Source organism: Hakea prostrata, chromosome 7, assembly GCF_041222555.1.
Source record: "Hakea prostrata isolate BN-2017 chromosome 7, UWA_Hpros_2, whole genome shotgun sequence".
Lineage (NCBI taxonomy): Eukaryota > Viridiplantae > Streptophyta > Magnoliopsida > Proteales > Proteaceae > Hakea > Hakea prostrata.
The window spans coordinates 20,181,505-20,195,781 of record NC_142606.1 but is presented as its reverse complement, the minus strand read 5'-3'; the positions used below and the strand labels follow the sequence as shown (position 1 = coordinate 20,195,781).

General features: G+C 37.5%; 1 protein-coding gene, 1 long non-coding RNA gene and 1 other non-coding gene across 3 annotated transcripts; 2 read left to right on the top strand and 1 right to left on the bottom strand.

Annotated features, from left to right (window-relative positions):
• Positions 1-1,705: 1,705 nt before the first annotated feature.
• TRNAL-CAA (transfer RNA leucine (anticodon CAA)) lies at positions 1,706-1,789 on the bottom strand. Its single transcript has one exon. It is a non-coding gene; the product is annotated as a tRNA-Leu (tRNA).
• A 1,607-nt stretch (positions 1,790-3,396) lies between these two features.
• LOC149010421 (uncharacterized) lies at positions 3,397-8,337 on the top strand. The gene is made up of 3 exons (XM_089163797.1): positions 3,397-3,502; positions 3,612-7,098; positions 7,226-8,337. The coding sequence occupies exons 2-3, from the start codon at positions 6,818-6,820 to the stop codon at positions 7,305-7,307; spliced, it is 363 nt and encodes a 120-aa protein (XP_089019923.1). The 5' UTR covers positions 3,397-3,502; positions 3,612-6,817; the 3' UTR covers positions 7,308-8,337.
• Positions 8,338-12,805: 4,468 nt separating this feature from the next.
• On the top strand, positions 12,806-13,530 carry LOC149010420 (uncharacterized). Its single transcript, XR_016174518.1, has 2 exons — positions 12,806-13,181; positions 13,290-13,530. It is a non-coding gene; the product is annotated as an uncharacterized LOC149010420 (long non-coding RNA).
• The last annotated feature ends 747 nt before the right edge of the window (positions 13,531-14,277 follow it).

The following is a 14,277-nucleotide window of genomic DNA, read 5'->3' as shown; positions in this document are numbered from 1 at the left end:
AGATTCATGTAGACAAAAAATCTTGCGTTTTCTTAACCACTCGACAGATCAGCTATGAGAAAAATTCAATTGCTGATGAATTGACATCCATTTTCTTTAAAAAAAAAGAAAAATAAACAAATATTTATTTTACAATTGAAAATTACCTTTGAAAAACGCTGAAACGATTTAGAAGAATTAGGAGTTTGGATCTTCTACATGTAGGGGTAGAGAATTGTGTTTTCTTCATACTTATCTATCATATATGTTGAAGGAAGATTTACTTTTGAGTATTAATCAAATATACTAGAGGTAGATTCTCCTTTTATACATGTAAAGGAGATATAAGGGGAGTGAAATCCTCTATCCACGTAGATAGAGGATTTAAATACGAAGAAAAATGTCTAGTTTTAATGTTGATTGAGGGAGCCTACGCTGCACATACATGGGTTTAGTCGCAATTTCCTAATTGATCAACGGAATCAAATAGTTTTCCAGAACGGCTATGCAGATTAAGTAGCTTATTTACATGGTTTTTTCACTTGACTTTAGTGAAGTCTCTCTTATAGTCTTATGGGTGTGTGGGAAAGAGATTCATCTTCTTTTTTCAAAAAAAGAAGAAGAAAAAAAAGAAGTGATTTTGATGGAAAGGAACTTTTAAAGTAAATTTGAGAAACCTTCTTCTTCATTTCCCCATCAATAGTTGCGTGTAGAAAAGCTGATAAAGCTTCGAGTTTACGTGATTCTTTCTTTTCCTTTTGCTTCTTTCTATGCTGTTATGGTTGATGTTAGGTTTTGGTCAACTTATCATATAAAAGAAAAGAAAATAATATAGAAATATAGATAAGATGAAGGAAATGGAATTCCACTAGTGGATTTTATTTTTGTGGGGAATGGTAATGGATAGGGTGGGGAGGATGTTGTGCCATGATTATAGTTTTCTTAAGGGCTTTCCTCACCGGTTTTAAACTCAAAAGAAAGTACGGGAGAAGAGTTTGAGGCAAAGTCTTGATGGTCGAAATACGTGCTCATTTTGCGCTATTTATACATAAAATTGTCCTTGTAATTTAGGATATTTCAAAGTGAGGAAAAAAAAAAACTTTCATGCATGGGCAGCAAGGAATATTTTTCCTTAATTTTTTGAGACATTAGGAGTAACAGAGGTATAGCCCTACCTCAATCATTTGGGACTATGGATGTTTCTTCATATGGTTGTATCTCATGTTGGTGGCCCATGGGCCAAAATGATTGTTAGTCTCTTGGGCTTGATGTTGAACCAAAATCTAGTTAGAGATCTCCTCCTTCATTTCATATGGATGACAAGGGCCTCTATCTAGCAGAGAAACTGATATGTATCATCTTGTAGTAAGAATTGAAAATCAGTTTGTATATATCAATGTAAGAAGACTAGTAGAGGGGAAGTTATATTAAAATATGACTCTCATAACCAAGGTTTAAAGTATCGGTATCGAGTATCGTATCAGTCAGGTGATTTTAAGAGACGTATCGTCCTGTATCGAGTATTGTATCGCTCTAGCTAATGTATTTTTGTGTAATTCAATGGAAAGACGTATCGAAATGTATCGTATCAATTGGGTCAAATATGGAGCAAGTATATAAATACTTTAAACCTTGCTCATAACCTTATGTGAACTCTCTTCAACAACCACCACAACCTTATCCCAATTCAATAGGTAAAATATGTATTTGATTTAAAAAAATAAAATGTCAGAAGTGGGATTTGAACCCACGCCCTCTCACGAAGACCAGAACTTGAGTCTGGCGCCTTAGACCACTCGGCCATCCTGACTAAATGTTTTATAAGATTCCTACACTAGTTTTATAATGTTTAACTTGTTAGAAAAACATAGAAGAGATAAGAGAAATAACACTAGAAATTTTAAGTGTAAACAGAAATAAGTAGGATTTAAAAAGTCAAAGTAGCATTCCAAGAACATCTCTTTACATGGGATCAGCTGCGTGTCTTCAACCTCCAAACAAATCTATAAACACTCACATGGGCGTCTAGTCTTGTCACAAACATATTCTTTACTTACTATAATTGTCAATTTAAGCTTATCCATACATATTTTAGATCAATCCAATAGGGTTGGATCACTTTTTCTATAGTGCTTCTAATAGTTTGCGTTAGACATTCTCAAGCAACACTCTCTTAGCTTGTCTTGAATTGTTGCAATACTCAAGTCAAATACAATATGATGTTGTTTTTCTCGTGAGGATTGGATAGGATGGTAGGTCAATCATTCTAGTCTAATACAAGTGTTATAAATCTCCAGAATTGTCCATTGAAGAGAAGAGAGAAGCCGATATGCATCATCTTGTTGTAAGAAGGGAAAATCAACTTGCAGATATCAATGTACGAAGACTAGCAAATAGGGGAAATCATACGAGAATAGAATTCTAACCTTATGTGAACTCTCTTCAACAACAACAACCATAACTTTATCTAAATTTAATAAGTAAATAAAATAATCTTTTGACGAAAAATGTATTTTGATTGAAAAAAAAAATTAAATTGGAACCCAGGCCTTCTCACGAAGGATTAGAACTTAAGTCTAGCACCTTAGACCACTCGGCCATCCTGACTCTATATTTTGTATAAGCCCATTAATATTATAATCTTTAACTCGTTAGAAAAACATAATGACTATCTCTTTACATGGGATTAGCCGCACGTGTCCTCGTCCTCCAGGCAGCTCTAGCAACACTCATATGGGCATCTAATCCTAGTACAAACGTATCATTTTCTTACTACTTCTTCAATTGTCAATTTAAGCCTACCCCTACCTCTTTTAGTTCCATCTAACTCGATCTGATCACTTTTTCTTATAGAGCCTCTATCAGTCTGCGTTGGACATTCCCATACCACACCTCAAATGTCACTCTCTTAGCCTGTTTTGAATTGTTGTAGCATTCAAGTTGGACCCAATACGATCGTTCCTTACTTTGTCTCTCATAGTCATGCTACACCTCCTCCTCAACATCCTCATCTCTGCTACACTTGTTTTATTTATACGGCTCCTAATTGCTCATTACTCTCTTCCTAGTTAGGTAATAATGCATCCCACCCATGTTTTTGATCCTATATTAACTGATACCATATCCTAAAACCATGCCCCTAAGTAGTGATCTTGATTTACGAAAAAAAAAAAAAGGTAGTGATCTTGATTTTCATTTTTAAACCTAAATTTTTTTCAATTTGATAGCTTAGATGCTAAACAGAATAAAATAGTGGGCTTGCATCACTGGACCATATCTTGAAAGATCGAGCCCAATGAGATCAGTTGCAAATCGGGTTGGGCCCAACACCTATCTCTGCAAGGCCCAACTTATGTTCCTTCTTGTGCTTTGCTTATTTCGAGTCATTAGGCTTTGGACTCTAGCGTTAGGGTTACCTACGGGCCTCAGCTGCTGAATTGTCGTTGCGAATCATGTAAACTTGAAATTGAATTTTAGGTTTCCAGAAAGCTACAGAATCATGTGGACTTGAAACTCAGTTCCGGTCAGTGTTTTTCGGAAGAAATTTATTGTTCTGTCTCTCTTCCGCATGAGATTGTAATTTTGTTTCGATTTGTTGTTTTTAACCTTCTATTGTGTTTTTTCTTTCTCAGGAAGGAGAAATCGTTGATATTCCTTATCAGTTTTCGACTGGATTTTTGACATACTTGTGACTCCAGAACTGGAAAATAGGTCATGTAGTTGCTACTTTTCAATTATCAGATTTCAGAATTGTAGATCTTTAGTTAAATCTGTAATTTGTTTATTTACCAGTATTTGATATTTTGAGGAGTGTTCGTCTGTACAGTTTTCATAACCATTTTTGATAATACGAAAATTATTTGAATGCGTGATTATTTTTGTGGATCGAAAATGGCTGATGTTTCTTTGCTCTTGATGATTCTGTATCTTCCAATTTCTAACTGTAGAACATGTAAAGATGCTATAGGGTTATAAGAACTTGCTTACTAACCAATTCATCTTTATCTTCTCTTTTCATTTCTCTCATCTTATTGCTGCTAAATGGAATAACTGAGTTACGTTCAGTTCCTGGCATTTAAATCCAATAGCTTTTATGCTTGTAAAACACTGTTTGCCGAGGACGACAACATTAGGCATGAACCTCAGCAACATTTGCGCACCAAGGTATATTCATACCTGGGTTGTTGGTGGTGAGGAAGAACGTGCCAAAATGCTAATCTGAGGCTTTATCTCTATGTTTACATGTTTCTTTTCTTTATCCATGCTTCTCTATCTTCCAATTTCTAACTGTGTAACATGTAAAGATGCCATAGAGTTATAAGAGACTTGCTTAGGAACCAAGTCTTCTTTTTCCACTTTCTTGTCTCTCATCTTATGTAATGGAATAACTCAGTTATTGTTCAATTCCTGACACTTTAATTGAGTAGCCTTTATTCTTGTAAATACTGTTTGCTGAGGACGACAACATTAGGCATGAACCTCAACAACATTTGCGCACCAAGGTATATTCGTACCTGGGTTGTTGGTGGTGAGGAAGAATGTGCCAAAATGCTAATCTGAGGCTTTATCTCTATGTTTACATGTGTTCTTTCTTTATCCATGCTTCTGTATCTTCCAATTTCTAACTCTGTGACATGTAAAGATGCCATAGGGTTATAAGAGACTTGCTTACAAACCAATTCCCTCTCTTTTTTCCACTTTCGTTTCTCTCATCTTCTTGCTGCTAATTGTAATGGAATAACTCAGTTACCATTCAATTCCTGGCATTTTAACTGAGTTGACTTTATTCTTGTAAACACTGTTTCCCAAGGACAACAATATCAGCCATGAACCTCTACAACATTTGCGCACCGAGGTATATTCATACCTGGGTTGTTGGTGGTGAGGGAGAATGTGCCAAAATGCTAATCTGATGCTTTATCTCTGTGTTACATGTTTCTTTCTTTATCTATGGATGGTTGGTTGGTTGCATCTCCCTTCCATACAATGATAAAAAGAAGAGATTTTTAGCTAGGAATCTTGATGGAAGCTTTTTTGTTTTTCTAAAAATGGTTCATGATGTCACATTGAGACTATAGACTAGCTGAAAAGGATTTCATGGAATTCTGCAATTTTCAGCCCACCCAACTACAACAGCAAAGCCCAATGATACAAACATACCTGCTATCTTCCTCAGGCTGGAGACCACCAGGTCCTCATTTTTCATATTCAACTCAGATCTGAATACTAAGAGCGAAAGAGTGGTTGATTGGGTACATAATTAGAGATGTCAATGGCGCATCTGTTTCAGCTTTCTCTGAGCTTAATGTTTACTAATTCTGTGCTACTGGAAGAGGCCCTTACACTTTGAGCTGGGATGATAGAATGCTTTTTTCTAGCACTACAATATGTCATTGCTGAATTGGACATGGAGCTACACATATGATAGAATCTGAGGTTCAGGGTATGGTGCCAGATATTTTAGATTCAGCTCTTAAGTTGTCAGTTTCATGCTTCTTTTCATATTTCAAGAGAGTTGAACCTTACTGTGGATTCCTTGTCTAGGAGGGCCGATGAGTTTTGGATGTAATTGCCAATTGCCGATCCTAACCCCTGGTTATTGAGCGCTGTTATTCTGGCATCAGGCTTTATCATATATAGACTTTCTTCTACCCCCTCCCCCCTGAAGAAAAATAGTGATAGGAAAATGCTGTTTTTGTACTACTATATACTGTGTATGGGTACCTCCTTATCTGAGTCTTGGTTTTCCCTATCTGATATTATTGTTGGAACATTGTTGTATTTTCGATTTGATTTGAAACCTATGTTTGTATGTTTGGTTTTGTACTATCTATCACATATGTTGTCAATGTCTAACGATAACACTTCATCATTTCATTCGTCCAATTTTCCAGCATCATGTTAAGTCTTGGAGGGGTGAAACCTCATCAGGACAAAAATCAATGGCTTTAGATGGTGTATTTCATATATTCTTTTGAGTGACTGAGAAGAGGGGTTCCAGGGAGGGAGCAGGGCACTGTGACATGCTTGTTAGTCTCAGTCTACTGAGTTGATGCAAGACAACCCAGCCTGCTTAATTTTGGTTGGGAAACTTTGTTGCTTTATCGGCTGTGGTTCCTCGGCAGATCTTTGGCATCTAAATTATGGTTTCCAAGATACACTATCTGCCTCTTAAATCATTTTAACCCTGTATGTACTTATGTTTTAGTGGAAACCATATTTCCCTTCCCTGAACTTTGCTTTAATTTCAACACCTACCCCTACATATTGAACAATGACACTACCCAACTGTACGCAGTTCGTGAAAAGTGCGGTTAATGGTGACTTGTATGCAGTTCGTGAAAAGTGCGGTTAATGATGACATTAGCCTTTGATATATTTTTTTGAACCCAAAGTATCCTTCTCATGATATTTAAGGTTATCCTCTGTTGACCATAGTGCCTTCTTCCTACAACACCTGCCCCCAACCCAGCTGGAAAATTGGTGAGTTGTTAATGCTGTTTAGATTTTAAAGGAAGTTGAGGTAATTTGAAGGTTAGTTGAAACGAGAAGAGTAGTTCTGGGTGTGGTCGTCAAAGAAGCTCAGGTCCAACTGTTTTATATTATTGACCAGTTGTTGGAAGAGAAGATGGACAGAGTCTACTTGAAGGCTAAGAAAAGGGGCATGCCGTGTACACCTATGTAAAACCGCTGCACGGGTATGATATCTCTGTGTGTTCAGACTTCTCAGATCTCAGGCTACTTAAGGTGTGTCTATGCTCAATTTTCCTTTATGCTTCTTTACTTACGAATCCAATACTCCCTGTGGTGATTGTGTTGCTGATAAGCTCAGATAAGAATGGGTCCTGGAGGTCCAGGAGGGGGAGGAGGAGGAGGAGGTCCAGGTGGTGGCTGGGGTGGACCAGGAGGTCCGGGGGGTGGCTGGGGTGGACCTGGAGGTCCTGGGGGTGGCTGGGGTGGACCTGGAGGTCCGGGTGGTGGCTGGGGTGGACCGGGAGGTCCGGGAGGCCCTGGTGGATGGGGTGGAGGACCAGGACCTGGTTGGGGTTGGGGTTGGGGTGGAGGTCCTTGGGGTCCTGGTGGCTTCTTCGGTGGCTTTGGGAATTTCATGTATTCTTGGTGAGTTAGAATGAATTTTGCTTGGTTTGATCCTTTCAGTAGGATTTTCTCCTCCCCCCCCCCCCCCTCCAAAACCAAAGTCACTAATCCATTTGATTGATTCTCTTTCATTTGGGTGATTTTGCAGCTTGGACTTCATGTGCTGTTGCTGGCTGCTGAGAGACTGCTGTGGTGGAGGCCCGCCTGGTGGCCCTGGTCGTCCCTATTGATATGCTTGATTTATTCGCTGCAGATGAGTCTTAGGTTGTCATGACAGAGTATCTGCTACCTTTTTGGCCATTTCTCATATATTCTTTTTCCACTTTTACGGTGATCTTCATGGGCTCTGTCAATTGCTGCCTTCCGTGCTCAACTTTCACTCTCGATCTTCTGAAATAGTACCTACAGAGACATGGTATTATGTTATTATGCAGTAAAATGATATCTGAAGAGAAATGATTGGAAGTGGATGTTGATACAAGAAGGTAGATGATGGGAAATAAATTATATCTGTCTCCTTAAAATTGTAGGGTCAAGGTGGTACAATTGGTTCTTCTTGGCGGTGTTTGGTAGTTTTTCTTTGTTGAAACACATGTTTTTCACTTCTAGGTAATGTTTTATGTATTAATAAATGTTTTCGAACCATTTGATGAATGCATTCTAAAAGCTTTTCTTAGTAGTATAGGTAGATCCACTGAGATTGAATATGATGAAGAGTTGGGGATTTTTATTTGTTGCAGTAGATGCAGTCGGTTGTTAACGGTTAGGATTTGGCCATGTATTTAAAAATAAATCGGATGATTGTAAGAGACTGTGGGATATATATAAAAAATTTTATTTTTATATTCTAAGTTTTAAAATTTTTGGAGTTCATAAAATCAATTACCTAATTTTATTGGACTCAAATCTCCAAATTTCCCAAACCCTACGAGTTTTCACCACCACTATCTGTGGTCATATTGTGGGTTTTATTCTTGGGTTTTGCTTCCTGTGTTTTTTTTGTTGTTCTTTCCATATGCTCTGAATCCGGACTGAATCTGTCTTAAAACTGCTAGTATATTATTCGAATCCGTCTAAATATAATAGGATGCGGATATGGTATTACCACTATTTGATCAGAATTTGGTTCGTTTACACCCCTAGTTAAAAGACCATAATCAAACCATTTCAGCCGTTCCAAATTAAAAATTATACTTCGGTTTTGGATTTTGCTTTTTGGGGCCTAAGGTCCAAATTTACCAACCTCTACAAATCAAATTATATTAAGGGATAATTACTGTTGCCCCTTGTACTCTGATTTTATTACTTCTTTATCCTCTCTACTTTTTAAAATTGCTAATCCAACCTTTAACTTTGTCTAAAATTACTAATGCCCCCTTCCGTTAAGCTCAGTTAGTTCACTGATGATGTGGCATTTATATATTATTTCAAAAACCCAAAAATAACCTTACAATTATCTCATTACTTATTTACTCTTTTGCAAGTTATAATACTATCCTTAATTAACTATGGAGAAAAATTAACTTTAAATTAAAATTTCTTTTTTAAAAAGAAACTACCAAATAAAGAAAAGACTTGATTTTTCTTCTCTAAAAAGAAATCGCCGAATAAAGGAAATATGTGATTAAATAAAACTTAAAATAGAAACTAAAATATTAGGAAATATCAAATGTAATTCAAAGTTGGAAATTGAAAATCTCCAAATATATGCTAACCATTGTACAAAGTGTGTGGTCCCACCAAAGTCAAAATTTATTGTAAAATATAAGATTTTAATGATATAATTGACATTCAATATAGTTTCTAAAAATGACGGTAATGTCATATTTTTTAACTTCTTAATTTTAATGAAGGGCAAAATAGACATTACATATTTGATGTTAACAACCACTTAACACCGTTAGAAGTGAAGGGGGCAACAGTAATTTCATAAAGAAAGAGGTTTGATTAGTAATAAAACCAAAGTACAAGGGGACAATAGTAATTATCCCTTATATTGAACTGGTGGGTTACTAATGAGTTGGACCAAACTAGTTCGAAACCAATTAAGTTTTTTCAATATTCAACTTGCACCCTGGGCTAATTAACCTGAAGTTGATCCGGTTTGGGTCATTAATGCACTAATTCGGTTCAATCCTAAAATTGAGTCCCATAATTCAATTAATTCTAAGCTAGAAATTGAATTACAATGAGGTTTGGATCATTTGTTTGAAAGAGAATTTCTAATGGTGAAGTTAAATTTGTTTGAAAGAGAAATTTCTTCACTAACTCTATGACTTGTTGATATTTTAAGCATAATTCAAAGTCTTCTCAGTTGGTTGACAGAGCTTGTTAAGATTAAATAAGACTTCACAGTTAAATTTAAAATTAGATTTTTTATCCAAAAAAAGGGGCATATTTGTGCACAATAGCTCTGGTCCAACTGTTTTATGTTATTGATTATGTAATTGACCAGTCGTTGGAAGAGAAAATACACAGTGAAGGCTAAGAAAAGGGACATGCTATGTAAAACCGCTGCACGGGTATGATATATCTTTCTGTGTGTTCAGACTTGTCAGATCTCTGGCTACTTAAGGTGTGTCTATGCTCAATTTTCCTTTGTGCTTCTGTACTCAGAAACCCAATACTTCCTGTGGTGATTGTGCTGCTAATAAGCTGAGATAAGAATGGATCCTGGAGGAGGAGGAGGAGGTCCGGGTGGTGGCTGGGGTTGTCCAGGAGGTCCGGGGCCTCCGCGTGGATGGGGTGGAGGACCATAACCTGGTTGGGGTGGAGGTTCTTGGGGTCCTGGTGGCTTCTTTGTTGAAACACATGTTTTTCACTTCAAGCTGATTTTTTATGTGTTAATAAATGTTTTTGAATCATTTGATGAATTCATTCTAAAAGCGTTTTCAGAAGTATAGGTAGATCTACTATTGAATATGATGAAGAGTTAGGGATTTTTATTTGCTGCAGTAGTTGCACCTTGCTACTAAACGGTTAGGAGTTGGCCATGTATTCAAAAATAAATCGGACGATTGTGAGAAGAATAAATGGTAGTAACATATGAAGAAGAATAATGGCAGTTATATATGTACCATATTAAAAAACGGGAGTTGTTGCTCCAAAATCTGACTATAGGCTGACTGGTTCGTTTTAAGACCAAACCTATTTTCTGAGGAACAACAAAAGTGAGCGTGGGAAGCATGGTCTGACATGTCGGTCGTGTGCTGTGTCGGACCATGGCGACACGGCGACATGTTGCCAAATTTTGGCCAACTTTTGGCAAGGGTTTGATTTTCTTGTTTTGAAGGGTATTTTAGGTCATTTTGACATGAAATTTGACGTGTAGTCTAATTTGAGGCCAATAAACACATTGGGAGTGTTATTTTGACCTAAAACATCACATAATCTAAAGTTTATAATTAGCACATGTCCGGCTATATGCGGGCAAAACTTGAAGTTTGGAAAATTCATATAAACTAATGTAAATATGTAACTAGAACACAAATACACAACTAGTAAATATATGTACTAAAGTTTACAATTCATTATACAATTATGTTGAGTATGGCTCATGCTTCACATATTGTTGTCGACGGATACGGGGTCCCGCTCCCGGAGCCTTGTAGAGGTCCTATGTCACTTTGGCAAAAATAGAGCGAAAAATCAGCGAAAAACGAATGAAATACTGTTATATATGCGAATGTAGTGATATATCACCAATTTTTCAGCGATATATCAACATTTCGGAGATATATCGTTGACACAAGGTGATATATCGCCGATATATTGTAAATATCGTGTCGCTGGGGGGAGTCGTGTCGCCCCCCAGCGACACAGCGATATATCGCCCTGTGTCGGCGATATATCACCGACATAGTATACCATGGTGGGAAGCCACATCCAATGATTAAGTTAGATCCTGAAGAGCACAAATTCTCGTGGAGAGGAGTAAATGCTCTCAGAAGACGAAGAGAGAATGTCTTCTTGGGTAGTTGCAGGAGAGTAATAACTAGAGTTAATTAAGATATATATCACGCTCATACCTCTAGGGTGATGAAGATGTATCGTAGCCCTTGGATTTCTTGATCCCAGAAAGAGGGTGGCGATGTCATTAGATGTGTTCCTTGATCAGCAAGCTAAGTGCCCAAACTTTCCGAAGAAGCCTCAAGACATAATCCCACTAAAAGACGATTAGATTTATGTTGATGTGACAGCAAGTCCAATCTTCGGCAGACAAAACAGTATGGTACAATACTCGAGGAAGCCTTAAGCGAATGAGAATTTTTCTGGTCGTCAATGAGCGTTTAATGAATCTCAGTGCCTTAAATACTGAAATTAATGCGTTGATTGACGTATGGAGAGAGATATTCATAATCCTCTGGCAAAGCTACTTTATCCTAGATGTAGCTTGTCGGGAGTTCACTGAGAAGTCATCCGAAAGTCCCTCATGACAGCTGGCTGCCAGCATAGGAGATGCTCTTTTTAGCAAGTTCTCTGTTGAGAAGTGCCTTGCCAAAAAGTGCCATATGAACCCCATGAACCAAGGCCGCATCAGAGGTGCTGGTCCGTTGATTTACTTGGGTCCAAGGTCTCAAACCAAATGTTCATATATAGAAGGATCATTCTTAAAAGAAAGCCCATCGTGAAACTCCTCCAAACACAACATTGTTTTCTTGACTTCTCAACGGAGGGGTAATAGGATAATTAGGAACTTGACTTCTCAGTGGAGAGGTCGTGGGTTCAACCCCTACCGGCGACAATATAATATCCCTATCCCCTATATATAAAAGCGCCTTTGTAAAAAAAAAAAAAAAAATTGTTTTCCTTGTGTTTTGATGAGAAAATATCTACAACAAGGGTTCTCAAAATTTATGTAAGCCGCAATCTCAATACATAAAGTTCAAGTGATTTGAAAGAGGGCTTGACACAAAAACTAAATTGTTTTGACCAAAAATATATAAACTAATGAATGCATCATCGTATTACTTGTGTTATTATATTTTTTATTCCACCTTTTTCTTGGTTGTTCAAACATAATCTGCATGTGGAAATTAATTGTATTTGACGAGGATGTCATAAAAGAGAAAGCTAGTCTAACACGAAATTTATATCTATTGATACTATCCAAAAAATAATAAAATACGATATGATATGTGACGCTAGTGAGTATGCATTTATATTAAAATTTATTTTCATGCTCTCTCTTTTTTTTCTTTCTTCCAAAGCATGCGCACTAGATAGCACAAAAAATGCATTGGCCAGTACAATACAATATATGATACAAATACTTCAAAATTTGTTTGGCGACATTCGTATATAAGAACAACCTGGATGAGTCAAACTAGGCCAGGTTCTTCCGAGTCTATTGGGCTCGACTTCAGTGCTGCAAATGGTCAAGGTCGAGATTGACATCTCGACCGTCCGTTTTTCAAAAGTATGAAACACATTTTTTAGAAATGGAAAGTCGAGATTTTGATCTCGACCATTCGCTGCAGCCTGCAGGTGCTGCGCATTAATTGTGCAGCATCCAAGCAATTTCCGAGTGCATTAGGGCTGAGAATGCCCTAGAAAACAAAAACACTGAAAGGGTTGGGCTGTTACTTAAGGATTGTCTGTGAAGGAGTTATCTTAGGGGTTAAAGAAGTTTCCTTAGTTGTGAAGGCAGAGAAGCAGTTCCCTATTAATGAAGTAATAGAATTTTGAAATTTGAATGGTAGGTGTTGACGAAGAGCATTACATGTGATGTTGATCTCAAGCTACTTCTTCTTAATTAGCTAGCTCCTCTACCATTCCAACACTCTTTCCCATAATGAATGCTCCATGCACCCACTTCACTTCACTGGCTTTGAAAATTTTGGACACTCACCCAGAAGGCCCTTCTCTCTATATAAAGTTAGCAACACTGCTTTGCTTCACAAGTGTCTCCTTCCCTTCATGTATGCCCCTGTCATGAACATTTGATTTGAGATCTCAGGTAACAAGTCTGGTCAGTGAGAACACAGAGAAAGAGTAACAAAAATGCGATGGGGACCGCCACCACCAGGGCCAGGAGGCCCTCCTCCTCCCTGCAACTGTTTTGAGTTTCTCTTCGGTGGAATCTGTCGACTGGTGTCTTCATGGCAAGTCTCTTCTACTTCTCTGATAAATGAAATGCTTTACTGATTCAGATATCTTTCTTTCTCTCTGGGTTTCTTTCTTTCTTTTCTCATTGTTGTTTATGGTTGCAGTTTCTACGTGTTGTGTTGTTGCTGCATCTTCCAAGAGTGCTGTGGACCATTTTTTGGTGGTCCACCCGGTCCGCCCGGCCCTCCTCCTTTTGGTCCTCCTCGTTTTTGAAGCTTTAACAAGCAACAACTATGGTGGAGATTATGTTTTTTTTCTTTACCAACATCAACATGTATGGTTCATTCATCGAACCAAGAACATAACCCTAAAATAATTTAGAGTGTGCTTTTCTGATTTTTCTTCTGGGATCCTGACCATGAAATCTTTTCAATGTTAAGTTCCATGTTTGGTTTATTGCATTTTATTAACTCGATTTGTAAATGAGCCGGGACGCCGGTTCAGAGACTCGAAGTAAGTGGAAAAACATCCTACCATTCTTAACATTTGGTTTAAAGGAAGATGAGCAATTAAGCATACGTAGGTCGATCAGTACATCTTAGTTTGTATTCAATTTAGGGGTGTTAAGGCTTTGGTCTGGACCGGTTTTGGTTTGAGTTTTCTTGTTTCGGGTTAAAGTACCAAACCCAATCAATTTTGATTTCGGGTTGGGTTTGGTTTGGGCTTATAGTTTGAGTTTGATTCGATCCGTTACAAGGCCATTTTCAACCCCAAATCAAACCATTTCAACGTCATTTCAAATTAAAAAGGTATATCACCCCTCTTAGTAGAACAAATAGCAGTTAGGCCCCTCTTAGTTGGATAATGTCATTTACCTTACCTCCCCTTTTACCTAACAAATATGTAAAACACCTCACTTTTGTTAATTTCTTGGTAAAATTTGACTTTTACTGTTAAATATCTTTCTAAAATCCTAAACTACAATTCTGAAAACATTTTTTTAGTTTAAACCCTAAACTACTTGATATGGGAAAAATATCATTGAACCGGTTTCGCCCGAGGTTCAACCCTCGACCTCGGTGGGGGATGAACCGACCGATTCAGACGCGAATCAACCGGGTTCAAATATGGCGTATTTAGGAAGAAACAACG